We start from the raw sequence: 14,545 nt of genomic DNA, 5'->3' as shown, positions 1-14,545 counted from the left end.
CTTCCACCACAAGATCACCGACATCTACAACCGCTTCACCACAAGCAACACGAGCCCTCCACCGGAACCCGCCACCGACAACACCACCATCCACACCTGGAACCCAACCACCACCGAGGAAACCACCCGCGTCATGAACTCCATCCACTCAGGATCACCATCCGACCCCTGCCCGCACCACATCTTCAAAAAAGCCGACAACATCATCGCACCCCACCTCCGAGACGTCATCAACACATCTTTTACCACCGCCACCTTCCCGGAGAACTGGAAACACGCCGAACTGAACGCCCTCCTAAAGAAACCAACAGCAGACCCCACCAAACTCAAAAACTTCCGGCCCATCTTGCTCCTACCGTTCCCCGCCAAAGTGATTGAGAAAATCGTCAACGCTCAACTCACCACCGCCCTGGAAACCAACGACTCACTCGACCCCTCACAGTTCGGCTTCAGAGCTAACCACAGCACCGAGACCGCCCTCATCGCAGCCACGGACGACATCAGATCCCTGACCGACAAAGGAGAAACCGTGGCCCTCATACTCCTGGACCTCTCTGCAGCATTCGACACGGTCTGCCACCGTACCCTGACACGTCGCCTCAACAACGCCGGCATCAGAGGCAAGGCCCTGGAATGGATCATCTCCTTCCTCTCCGGAAGAACTCAGAGAGTCCGCCTCCCCCCCCTCCCCCCCTTCAGATCCACAGCTACGGAGATCATCTGCGGCGTCCCCCAAGGATCCTCCCTCAGCCCCACCCTCTTCAACATCTACATGACCCCCCTGGCGAACATCGCACGTAAACACGGACTCAACCTCATATCCTACGCAGACGACACCCAGCTCATCCTATCCCTCACCAACAACCCCACCTCTGCAAGAACCAGACTACACGAAGGCATGAAGGAAGTAGCGAACTGGATGACAGACAGCCGGCTTAAACTGAACACAGAGAAGACGGAGGTCCTCATCCTCGGCCCTACACCCACCGCCTGGGACGACTCCTGGTGGCCCCCCGCCCTAGGAAGCACTCCCCAACCCACCGACCACGCACGCAACCTCGGCTTCATCCTGGACTCATCCCTCTCCATGACCAGACAGGTCAACGTGGTGACCTCGGCATGCTTCAACACTCTCCGCATGCTCCGCAAGATCTTCCGCTGGATCCCCACCGATACCAGGAAGACCGTCACCCACGCCCTCGTCACCAGTCGCTTGGACTATGGGAACACTCTGTACGCCGGCATCACCACCAAGCTGCAGAGGAAACTTCAACGAATCCAGAACGCGGCCGCACGACTCATCCTGAACATACCCCGCCACCACCACATCTCCGGACACCTGAAGAAACTCCACTGGCTCCCAGTCAACAAGAGGATCACCTTCAGACTCCTCACCCACGCACACAAAGCCCTGCACAACCTCGGACCAAAACTCATTAACCACCGCGTCTCCTTCTACACTCCTCCTCGCACCCTACGCTCAAGCGGACAAGCCCTGGCAGCCGTACCTCGCATTCGCAAAGCCACCGCCGGAGGCAGGTCTTTCTCTTACCTAGCAGCGAAGACCTGGAAATCTCTTCCCAGCCACCTTCGCGCCATACAAGACCACCTCCCCTTCAGAAGGCAGCTCAAGACCTGGCTCTTCAAACGCTGACCTCTTCCCCCCCCCCCGCGCCTTGAGACCCTTACGGGTGAGTTATAAATGCGATTGATTGATTGATCGGTCTACGGTGATGGCTGATTTTTGAACTTGCGTAACCTGCGACATGTTACCTCTCTGTTTTATATATCTGGTTTTTTTTTTAAATCGTAAATGCTTGCTACTCATGGTATTAGGTCGACACATGCTGAGGTTTCTTTCTTTTCTGAATCAGCCATGTGCTGCTTGTGTTACTGTTGGAAGCGCAGAAGTCCACATTGTATTTCTCGACATTCCTCAGTACTCGTTCATATTCAAGAAAACCCTCACACATTCTTCATTTGTATTGTCCACAACCCTTCCAGCTGAAGAAGAAGCAGGTGTATGTGGAGAAGGTGGAAAAGATGCAGCAAGCCCTGGTGCAACTGCAGGCAGCCTGTGAGAAGCGGGAGCAGCTCGAGCACAAGCTCCGAACCCGGTTGGAGCGGGAGCTGGAGTCCCTACGGATGCAGCAGGTAGGACAGCCGGGCCGCTGAGGTCTTGTCTTTCTGTAGTAAACCTCTCGCTTCCCTTAAGAATGGGTTGCATAGACTGGATGGGGACGGTGTGTTTTCTGGCATTGTGGTGGTTTAATCTTTAGTAAAAGAAGGAAACCCTTTTGATGACTTTGGTAGATCTCTTTTTTCCTGGAAACATAACTTCATCATTATGTTTTAGAAGGGTGTTGCCATCTCCCCACAGACCAGAGCAAATCCAAAGTATATCACGAATAAAACATCACAGCCAGAAATCTGCGCAATTTAATTAATTCATACACAATTAGATTTTTATTGTAGGTGATTACTATTTGTGTGTTCAATCTATTTGTGAAATTGTATTCTAAATGGCCATTCCCTAGGATTCATTGAGCAGTTTTAGCACCAATCTTCTTTTCTATGTAGATTGAAGGTGAAAAAAGCCAAGTCAGAGTTTAGGGAATAAGGGTCTTTGAGGTATGCTTTTACTGAACGTGTGAGGTGTCAAAAGGTCTTTGGGTTTGGTTCAGTCAATATCTATTTTTCTGACCTTTTGTTTCACATCCTCTGCAGTGATTCATACATGGTGTTAAATGAAGCTCAAGCACCATCTCATAAAGTCATGTACTGTATGTTGTTTTAAGAGGCAGTGGTCAGCTAAATTTGCTTCCCGACTTCAGTGCCTGCGGGAGGCTGCCATTATTAAATAAAGTAGCCAAAGCATCAGAAATGTTTTTTCTCTTGTGTGCTTCTCCTTTATATCTCTGGCTAGCAGTTCCCAATATGTTCACAGTTTGGTCATAACACTGCAGAGGACACTTGAAGTTTTTGGGGGTAGAAAGCATTAAAAACCAGTAAAACAATAAATATTAGATTGCTCTGGCGGGTGTGCGGTCACTGAAAGGATTTTTAACAGGGGTGAGCATTGCATAGGCATTTGTCAAAGGATAGGGTCCGACCAATGTACACATCTTAAAAGGCTAATATTTAGAATTTTACACAAAGCATCAGCATTACAAATATAGTTCTTGCAAAGGTTAGGCAACCATTTCTGCTGCAGTCATGAAAGCCAACTATAATAGTTTAGTGCTTTTTGTTGTTGTTTTTTAGGCTTTTCTGTGGTGCCTGGACCCTAGAGATTCCTTTTTTTCACATATATCTTACTTTAGCGGCCACTGCTTTATAGCGCGGTGGATTAAGTGACCACCACCTGCGGCACGCCTATTGAACGTGCCTCTGTACACCTGAGCATTGGAGACAATAGGAGATTCAGTACCATTCCTTCGATGTACTCCGGTTACATTTCCTGTGGAAATGTTGACTGATTGTGGCAAAAACCCCAGATTTGAAGTAAGGCTCGAGACAACCATCCCTGTGACCCATTGTTGTGTCTCTGGATGCAGGGGCGTCTCATTGGGAGGAAATGATACACGGTCTCTGCTCTCACCTGGGATTCTTTCACTGCTGAAACACTAACTTCTTTGTGCTTTGATACAGCGCCAGGGTTCGTCTCAGTCGACCAGCGTCTCCGAATACAATGCAACGGCACTAATGGAACTCCTCAGGGAAAAAGAGGAAAAGATCTTAGCTATGGAGGCCGACATGACCAAGTGGGAGCAGAAGTACCTGGAAGAGAGCGTCATGAGACAGTTTGCACTGGATGCGGCTGCGACCGTGGCGACACAGAGGTGAATGGACCTTTGCACAGTGCACATGGGGGAGGTGGGCTCAGGTGGTCGCTAACCAGGTTGGTTCCTCTGCTTAGTGGTAGCCCCGTACTTGTTCTTTGGTTTAGTTCTTTTACACATGGCTGTAATTAACCAGTGCTTTGTAATGAGGTTACCATCTCCTCTATTTTAATTAAAAAAACTTCAAATGTATTTTCATTTTTTATTTTGTGCAGTATTTTTAAAGTGTTAACTGATATATATATATATTTTTTGTAATAACCTTGCTTCCCCACTGCTCATATAATATTCTGTTTTACAAAGTAAACAAAAAAACATGCATTCTTTCACGGATGGCATCTTTTCATAGGCAATGCATATATTTTTGGTTGTTAATGTTCAAGCCACCATAGGTTTCTTCATCAGTAAGCTCGCTTTTTTATTTGTTTTTTAATATATCGTTTTTATAGTTAAATCTCCCAAAAGGAGTGGTTCAAGCCCATGGTCCCTTCCCACCTTAAACATGAACCCGAAGGCCTAAAAAGGCATGTTTGAGACCTTCCTCAAGAAACCGAGCCCTACTGTTGTCTCATTGGCTGCGTTCAGTATTTAAGAAATTATTTTCAGAATGTTTTCTTTGTCTAGCAAAAACCCTGACTGTCTTTTTATCCACTGTGAGCCGATCCCTGGCATGCAGGTTGGGCTATTCTCACCACTCAGGCCGACAACTTCTGGCTACTAACCGAAACAACCCCTAGGTCGAAAGGTTGACAGCAATGCTTCCTGGTAGCCATTTTGGTCTAAAGGAAGCATACTTTGAACATTGGTAAATGGAAGCTGTGATCTACCGTGGGCAGGATTCGGGGGTTGTTCAAAGCACCTTTTGATTGGAGGTGCTCCAGAATGGATGTCATTATGATAGTCCAGTAAGACTTACTTTACAGTTTGATCTCACGGTGTGGCATGCAAAACCACAAACTATTTATAGGTGTGTGCACAGAGACATCAGTCTGTTCCAGGGTGCACGGTGTGTTCTGAAACAGGGTGTTGTGATACACAACAGGACAACTGCTACAGGCTCGATCAGTCATGCTCAGATGAGAATGACACTATTGGGTAACAACCTACACGTTCATGTGCCGAGTCTGGGCTCAGTTGGTTTAATTTGTCCAAGATAAGTCCGTTATTTGGCCACTCCAGTTGACCAGCGTATGTGGTAATTGAAATAATTATCACCTAACTATCTTGGTAGCCTGTGTGTTGAGTACCTTTTCTCAGCCCACCTACTCTTTGGCAGGTGTATTTGCTACAAAAGCTGTGTTACATCTTCAGTCCAGTAGATTTATCAGCTTCTGACCTACTGCCCATGCTTTTGCGGGGAGAAGACCAAATGTTAATGATTTACTGATTTTGGAACTTGGAGAACTAATCTTGGCTTGAATACTTAATATAAATCGTGTAATTCTCTGCATTCACTTGGGGTCCCTCTTCATAAAAGCTTTTTCACACTTTAGTTCCATTTTGGTGAGGAAAAACAGCAGTTTATCAATGTAAATTCAACATCCTGATTCACATAATCGGAATTAGCACAATTCTACGTTTGTGAAGCGCACTTGTAAATATGTCAGTTGGTAGTGTAGCAGAATTGCTTGGTTTGCAATTTTAAAGATGGAGTGAAATTATGTGTAGTCAGTGCTTTGCTTGTGTTGCGATTTAGGGAGGGCCTGGCTTAGCAGTTCGGGCTGACTGTGCTTTCCATATAGCTGGGTCCAAACTGAGGTCAAGTCAAGTCAATAAATTTATATAGCACGCTACATACCCAGAGGGTCTCAAGGCGCTTGAAGAAGGGTGGGGACGAGGTGTCATGGTGTGCAAAATAACGAAGGATTGGGATGCGACCCGAGTAATTACCAGTGGCTGAGATTAATTCAAGCATTCCATCCATCACCTTTTGTATGCTTTCATATGTTGCCCTAAGTGGAAAGGTTATGCCCAGGCGTGGGTCCTGTGCACACTGTCACTGGAACCGAGCTATATCCAGCTAATGAGCCCATAACCAGGTCGAAACCGGTCCTGGATTGCTTGTGTTCGGTTTCAGGGTGGGCCTTGCTTGACAGTTCTGATGGATACATCTGCCAGTGGATTCCTCACCTTGTGAATATCCCCTGCGCCAGCAACATTCGGAAACTTTTGTAGCAGTCCACACCGATGGGGTCGACGACGACGTCACCGAGACACGGCTCCGCTCGCGACTCCGCTGACGTCACCGGCTCCATAAGAAGACCTCGTCGGCGTGATGACGTCAGTTCCCTTTTTTCCGCGCCGACGACGCCAACGGATTTCGGGAATCGTTACTAGTAGCTTTACCTGTTACTTTGTGTATTTTCTGGAATATATCTGTCTGTCTTCGAAGATGTCGACAAGGAAGTCTGGTTTCAAGCCCTGTCGAGAGTGTGGCAAGCACATGTCTATTACCGACCCACACGAAGACTGTGTTTGGTGTCTTTCATCCGACCACGCTGTGGACGGTTGTTCCAGCTGCCGCAAGATGAGGTCGAAGGCTCTCAAGGAGAGAGAGGCGAAGCTATTCATCGCTCGGATGAAGAAGAAGGAAAAAAGAGGAAGGAGGAGGTCTGGATCCAGGTCGAGGTCGGCGTCCAAATCGACTTCGGGGCATGCTTCGAGAAATAAAGGTTCGGCTCCGAAGTCGCCTACTCGACGTCTGAGAGAGTCAGTGTCTCCTTCTCCGGTCCCGACTTCACCTCCAGCTCCTTCTTCTCCGGTGACTTCGCCGGCTCCGGCTGCATCTCCGGTGCCGGTGTCATCTCCGACGCCGGTTCCATCTCCGACGCCGGTTCCATCTCCGGCTCCAGCTGATTCTCCGGCTCCGTCTCCGGCCCCGGATGAGGATCTTCAGGCTCCGAGTGAGACTGTGACGCCGCTTGTACCACCGTCGGCGCCGCCAGGCCAGAGTCCGGTGATGCCTGACCAGTATCCTGCATTCCCTGGTCCAGGTCAGGACCCCACGCATTATCTTAATGCCATGTACGGGGTGTTTTCAAGGGCCATGTATACCTCTGGTGCACCTGTGGGTCCGATGGCTTTCAATTTGGGAGTGCCGCAGGTCTACCCTGAAGCTCCATTCATGCCATTCTTTCCGGCGACGCCGTCTTGGCAGCTACCGGCGCCGAGAACATCGACGCCACTTCCCTCTTCACCGGCGCCGACTCGACTTCGTTCGACGCCGGCTGCACCTGCGGATCCGCGCTCGTCGCCGCTGCCGGCGCTGTCGGATTCGAACACAGCGCCGCCGACGCCGCTGGTACGGATTCGTTCCAGAAGGGAAGCACAGAGAGTGGTGGATGAGAGACGCTTTCTTTTGGAAGAAGCTGAAGAGGGAGAGTTAGTTGAATCTGATGAGGCGTTTGAGGAGCTGAAGGAGGCAAGTGGACTGGATTTGTCTCCAGAGTGGGAAATCACTCCACCATCAGATGAGCCCTCTAAAGATGCAGCACCGTATCATGCGGTCATCAGAAAAGCTGCGGAGTTGTTAGACCTTCAGTTACCAACCACGGAGTTCAGGTCCAACATTCTAACTGAGGTGCTGCATTCGCCAACTGCAGTCTCGGAGCCTTTGTTACCCTTTAATGAGGCTATTATGGAACCTGTGCTAGAGGTATGGCGCAAGCCTTTTTCAGCTCCTGCGGTCTCCAGGGCAGTCGCAAGGAAATATAGAGTGGCTCCAGGGGATCCTGAATTTTTAACTTCGCACCCTTCGCCTGAGAGCTTGGTGGTTCAGGCGGCTTGTTCGGGAAGATCAAAGGGGGCCTTTCCTCAGGTTCCAGGAGACAGAGAGGCCAAAAAGGTGGACCAATCGGCCAAAAAGGTCTTTTCATCGGCCAGTATGGCTCTTAAGTCAACAAATGCGACGTGTTTGTTGGGGCGCTATATCCATGCGCTCATGGACTCGGCGAAGAAGTTGGCACCAAAGCTATCGGAGGAGGATAGGGCCGGCTTCAATGAAGTTCTGACTGATGCCCAGGCGGCTGCACGCCAAGTCATTCAAAGTGGACTGGACACAGCAGACTCAGTTGCCAGAGTCATGGGGTCTTCTGTTGCCACCAGGAGGGGTGCATGGCTAAAGTCCTCTGAATTCTCCTCTGATGTGCAGGCGACTTTATTAGACTTGCCTTTTGATGGGTCTGGTTTGTTCGGGAAGAAGGCGGATGCAGGTCTCGAACGTTTCAAGGAGAGTAAGGCTACGGCTAGGTTATTGGGCCTTCAATCCCAGCCGAGAGGATCTTTCAAAAGATATAGGGGCTTTGGAAGGGCGACTTTTCGCTGTTATAGACCGACCCAGCAACAGCAGCAGTAACAACAGCAAGGCTGTTTGTCCAAGGGATACAGAGGAAGAATTAGGGGTCGCTCACGTGGCCGTCAACTCTCCTCCTCCTCTTCCTCCTCCTCTGCCCCTCCCACCACCGCAAAGCAGCCCTAGATTCGACATTCCGGATCATGCTGGTCCTGTGGGGGGCCGGCTTACCCATTTTCTACAAGATTGGGAATCTGTAACTACAGATCTCTGGGTTCTGGATCTTGTAGAAAATGGGTACGCCCTTCCCTTTCGGGAATTCCCTCCAAATTACCCTCCTTGTCAAGGGGCTTGTTCGGAGGACCATCGTCTTCTCCTGCAGGAGGAAGTCCTGAAGTTGTTTCAGAAAGGTGCGATAGAGGTGGTTCCAGAGCAGGAAAGGGGTCAGGGATGCTACTCCCGGTATTTCCTGATTCCGAAAAAGGACGGCAGGTTACGTCCGATATTGGACCTCAGGATCCTGAACTTTTACCTGAAACAGGAGACGTTCAAGATGCTCACCCTTGCGCAGGTTCTTCAGGCGCTGAATCAGGAGGACTGGATGGTGTCGCTCGACTTGCAGGATGCGTACTTTCACATCCCCATCCTGAAGTCGCACAGGAAGTATCTCCGGTTTACGGTAGGGTCGCAACATTATCAGTTTGCGGTACTCCCGTTTGGTCTTACTTCGGCACCTCGGGTCTTCACGAAGGTGATGGCGGTGGTGGCAGCCCATCTCAGAAGGTCGGGGGTCTCGGTTTTCCCTTATTTAGACGACTGGCTGATCAAGGCGGAGTCGTCGGAGAAGGTGCTGCGTCATCTGCAGGGTACATCTCAGCTGTTGTACAAATTAGGTTTTTCGATCAACGTGCCCAAATCTCACCTGGTGCCCTCTCAGCGCAACCTGTTCATAGGTGCGGTACTGGACACTACTGTTTGTCGAGCATTCCCTCCTCCTCAAAGGATTCTCGACATACAGGAAATGATTCCTTTATTTTACAACAGAGCGGTCGTTCCAGTTCTGAAGGTCCTTCGCCTGCTCGGTCTGTTCGCCTCCTGCATCCTGTTGGTCAACCATGCATGCTGGCACATGAGGGCGCTCCAGTGGTGCCTCCGCAAGCAGTGGTATCAGCACAAAGGAGATCTCAGGGAGTCTGTGAGGATCTCCGGAGAAGCTGCAGCGGAACTATCTTGGTGGAGCGCGGAGGGCAATCTGTCCCAAGGGAAGCCCTTCCATCTACCTCCATCGGTGGCCACGGTGATAACGGATGCTTCCACCTTAGGGTGGGGTGCTCATCTGGGGGATCTGGAGATCAAGGGTCTTTGGTCTCTAGAGGAAAGGTTGCTTCATATCAACCTTCTGGAGTTACGGGCGATACGTTTGGCGCTCAAGGCCTTTCTCCCTTCCCTTTGCGGTCAATCTGTTCAAGTCCTGACGGACAACACGACCGCGATGTGGTATATAAACAAACAGGGAGGAGTGGGGTCTCTTTGTCTCTGCAGAGAGGCCCTGCGTCTATGGTCCTGGGCTCAGGACCATCAGATTTGTCTGATGGCAAATCATCTGGCCGTGGTTCTGAACGTACGTGCGGACAGTCTCAGTCGGCAGTTCTCCGCCGATCAAGAGTGGAGGCTTCATCCGGAGGTGGTTCGTCACGTCTTCCGGATGTGGGGAACTCCTCGGGTGGACCTGTTCGCCACTCACGAGAATGCTCACTGCCCGTCATTCTGCAGTCTCCAGTATCCGATGCAGGGAGCGTTAGGGGACACGTTTCAGTTGAGTTGGGGCTCACTACTCCTTTACGCGTTTCCTCCCATACCCTTGATTCCTCGGGTTCTGAGGAAGATTCGCCAAGACCGGGCCCAAGTCATATTGGTCGCCCCGGATTGGCCAAGAAGGGTGTGGTACACAGATCTTCTCCACCTCTCCTCGTGCCCTCCGCTCCGTCTCCCTCTGAGGGCAGACCGCCTCTCGCAGTCGGAGGGGCAGGTTCTACACCCCCACCTCCAGAGCTTACACCTTCATGCCTGGAGATTGAACGGGGCAACCTGAATTCTTTCTCTCTCCCGCCAGATGTGGTGGATGTTATTTTATCGGCCAGGCGACACTCCACCAAATCTATTTACTCCATATAGGTGGTCTAAATTTGTGCTTTGGTGCGGAGAGAGGTCCATTGATCCCTTGAAGGCTCGTTTGTCTAACATTCTACAGTTTGCCCCTTCACTTGCTCAGCAAGGCTTTGCTGTGGCTACTGTAAAGGATATTTATCGGCTTTGTCGGCTTTCCTTTGTTTGCCGGATCAGCCGTCATTATTCTAGTCACCTATTGTTCTTCGTTTTATAAAGGGCCTTACAAACAAGTTTCCTCCAACTCTTTTTATTATGCCTCAATGGGACTTAAACCTGGTATTAACTTATCTTAAGGGTTCTCCTTTCGAGCCCTTACACAAATGTCCCTTGAGGCTGTTGTCTTTTAAGACGGTATTCCTCATTGCAATCACCTCGGCAAGGAGGGTAAGTGAGCTTCAAGCTCTAAGTTCAAAACCCCCATTTTTTTTTTTTTTTTTTTGAAACCGTTTATTACAAGTCTCAAGAATATACAAGTATGGGCCTACAACCTTCCGGCCGGCCGCTAGCAATGACAGGAGCATACGACATACATTTATAAAACACGTGGTGTTGCGGAGGAGCATGCTCAGGAGGTAACAACGTCAAAAGCCACATCAGCCAGACCCCACTATACGGTTTCATTTTAAATTAAGAACAACAAGAAAAACCACACCCACAAGGCAACCCACAATCGGAAATAGCAGCACGTGCTCCCCTAGAGGGGGGATCCCAACTATCCACAGGAGTCTAAAGAGGGGGAAGAGAGCAGAGCGAGGACTGGGGGAACCCAATGCCCGGTACCGGGGGAATGAGTCGGCTAAGGGGACGGGGCTGGCCAGGTATCAGGCAGCAACGGTGGTGCACAGATACCCCCGCGGTAGGCGTTCCAGGGGCCCCATACTTTCACCCATGTCCCAGGCTTACCCCTCGCCACATACACCACCTTTTCTCGAAACATGCACCAGTCCATGTGTTCTTTCCAGGCCGAGTCCGTCGGGGGCCTCTGGGATCCCCACAGTTGAGCAATATCACGCTTGGCTATCATATATCCCAGAGTCACCCACCACGTCTGCGGCGCCGAGTAATCAGTCGGTTCCCACACATTCAACAGGCATCTCCTCGCTTCAGGCAACAGCGCCACATGCGTAACCAGTCGCAGCACCTCATGTACACCACGCCAGAACCCTTCCACCTCCGGGCACTCCCACAAAATATGCAGAAAGGTCCCCAAAGCACCACACCCACGCTTACACAACCCATCTCCAGCATAGCCCATACGCAGAAGCTTTGGCCCCGTCATGTAGACCCGGTGGAGTATCTTGAGCTGGACGAAGCGAAGGCGAGCCGGTATGGCCACCTCCTTCGGGGAGGCCACCGCGGAGGTCCAGTCCTCGTCGTCCAACTCCAGCCCGTCGGCAACCCAAGCCGCACGAAGGGCAGTCAACAGGCCCGAGCGGTCGTTAATCAGCTTTTTGTATATCAGTGAGATCGTGCTGTCCGGGACGTGCCCATCCAGCATTCTATCCTCCAGGGGGGAATATTCCGGGATGGAGGCAACTTCCGAAAAGACGGAGCCCAGCGCATGACGGACCTGCAAATACCGAAAGTATTCACTGCCCTGCAACTGAAATTCCGTCTGCAGCATCTCGAACGTTTTAAATCCTCCCCTCGTCCAGAGATCCCCCACTTTACTAATGCCTATTATGTCCCACTTCTCAAAGCCCTTAGAGGTCCACAGGGAGCCCAACCGCTCAGACGCGTATAGTGGTGACGCCCGGGTCAAACGGTCCTTCCACCCCATAGCTGCATTGGCCGCGTGCCACACTTGCACCATGACACGCGTGGGGCCCGTCAGACGAGCGTCTGGCGCGCTAGAATAAAGCGCTCGATTGTAGTCGCCACCTGGCAGAAGCATCTTGTCCATTTCGAATGCCGGGTTTAAGGCGGGCCCGTATAGGCCATGGTTAATTGCAGCTAGCTGGGAGGCCCAATAGTACCGTTTAATATCCGGGAGGGCAATCCCCCGGTCATACCATGGGAGCGTCAACTTCGCCAGGGCAATACGCGGCTTCCCGTCCCAGAACAGGCGGCGTTGCAGACTCTCCACCTCACGGAAGTAGCGCGCCGGGACTAAGTCCATAGTGTTCTGCAAAGCGTACAGGAAGCGTGGCAACGACATCATCTTGAACAATGCCGCCCGGCCGAGCGGCGAAAGCGGCAGGCGCCGCCAGCGTGCGACGTCCTCCTTCAGGCGCTGGAGGGGGGGAAGCAAGTTCCGTTCGTAGCGGGCCTCCGGGTCCAGAGTAATGAAGACACCCAGGTACCTGAACCCCCGCGAGGCGATCTGAATCAGACAGCCCCGCGGGAGGATGGGAGCCTCCCCAGAGAGCACATACACACATGATTTAGCCCAGTTGATGACAAGGCCGGAGTTGCGACCGAATGAATGTAAAACATCAACCAGTACTATTAGTGATTTACGTGGGGAGGCTAGGTACAAGAGGATGTCATCAGCGTATAGGGACACGCGGTCCTCATACTCGGGGGTCCAGCGGAGACCACGGATAGAGGGATGCCACCGCAGCCACTCCGCCAGGGGCTCCAAGGCAAGCGCAAACAGGAGTGGCGACAAGGGGCAGCCCTGTCGCGTGCCCCGGCCCAGCTCGAACGGGGCCGATACTCTTCCGTTCACCACCACCTGCGCCAATGGGCCCGAATACAACAATTTGACCCAACTGATGAACCCTGGGCCAAATCCAAACTTCGCAAGCATCGCCCAGATGTATGGCCACTCAAGCGTATCAAACGCCATGGTGGCGTCTAAGGACGCCAAAATGGCCGGTTCCCGTATGAATGGGACACGTGCGAGCACCCCATGCAAACGCCGCAGGTTAAGGGCTGTGTTGCGATGGGGAATAAAGCCGGACCGGTCCTGATGAACCAGATCGCCCACCACGCCGACCAGCCGATTGGCCAGCATCTTGGCGAGAATTTTGGGCTCCGCATTCAGTAGCGAGATAGGCCGATAGGATGTAACCCGGTCCCGAGGTCTCCCTTCCTTGTGGATCACCACGATTGTAGCCAGACGCTGGTCCAGCGGGAGGGAGCCCAGCGAGTGGGCCGCCAGGAACATTGCACGGAGGTGGGGCGCCAGTGTATCCGGTCGCAACTTGTACAACTCGATAGGGATACCATTCGGGCCCATGGCCTTGCCAGAAGCGACCGAGCGTATGGCGAGGGCGATTTCGTCGGAGGTGGGAGCGGCGTCCAGCGACACCCTGTCCTCCCCAGAAAGGGACGGCAGCGCGATATCCCTGAGCAGGGCACGGGAATCCTCTTCAGAGCAGGAAGAGACCGGGGAATACACCTCGCGGAAATAATCCGCGAAACAGGAGACAATTTCTTCTGGCTCAGTTACACACACACCATCCGTTTTCTCAATCAGCGGGACCACACGATTCGCTCTCTCCTTTTTGTCCAACCACGCTATCAGTTTACCAGCCTTATCACCCACATCATACAGTCGCCCCTGTTGCTCTCTACTGAGGCCCCTGGCCGCCTCCGTGACGAGGGCCCTATAGGCCGCTTGCTTGAGTTGGAGGACATGTAGTGCAGCATCCGTCACCCCACCTTCTAGATTACCCTCCAACTCGGCTATTTCAGCCTCCACCCGGGTCACCTCCTCCCGCTCGCGCCTCCGGGCGTGGGAAATAAGGGATAGGGCCTCCCCTCTGAGTACTGTCTTGAAGGCCTCCCACAGGGAGATAGCCGAAGGCACGGACCCCACATTCTCATCAAAATATCACTGCAGGGATTTAATCAAGTCAGCGCGAATGGTGGGGTCGCGCAGGTACCAGGAATAGATTGGGACTACCCTACCCTCACCCCTCGGAAAGACATCGAAATGTAACAGGAGCGGGGAGTGATCCGAGATACCCCGTGCCAAATGGCGCACCTCTCCCACCCTCCCGACATAGGCCGCCGGGACAAGGACATAATCAAGCCGTGAGAGACTACCATGGGCCCCCGAGTGGAAAGTGTACTGCAGCTGCGTGGGATGTTTTAAGCGCCAGCAGTCCACCCATCCCAGTGTATCCAAGAGGCCGGATAGCCACGCCTGTGCCCGGGGGAGGTCCCTAGGGGGGTGACGATCCACAGTCCCAGAAACCACTGCATTGAAATCCCCCCCCACCACCAGAAGCCCCCCCGGAAGGCCAAGGAGGAGGCGCCCCAGGTCTGCAAAGGTGGTCGACTGCAGCCCCGG

At 52.1% G+C, this 14,545-nt stretch overlaps 1 protein-coding gene across 2 annotated transcripts in view; it reads left to right on the top strand.

Moving 5' to 3' along the window:
• Nucleotides 1–14,545, top strand: part of AMOT (angiomotin) — a 260,974-nt gene that overhangs the window by 182,219 nt on the left and 64,210 nt on the right. For both annotated transcript variants that reach the window (XM_085608217.1, XM_085608219.1), the window contains exons 8-9: nt 2,005–2,154; nt 3,652–3,842. In XM_085608217.1, the coding sequence (XP_085464343.1) occupies nt 2,005–2,154; nt 3,652–3,842 (341 nt within the window). The remainder of the gene's footprint in view (nt 1–2,004; nt 2,155–3,651; nt 3,843–14,545) is intronic.

This window comes from Triturus cristatus, chromosome 5_2 (assembly GCF_964204655.1).
Source record: "Triturus cristatus chromosome 5_2, aTriCri1.1, whole genome shotgun sequence".
Taxonomy (NCBI): domain Eukaryota; kingdom Metazoa; phylum Chordata; class Amphibia; order Caudata; family Salamandridae; genus Triturus; species Triturus cristatus.
This window is presented reverse-complemented; position numbering and strand designations above follow the sequence as displayed.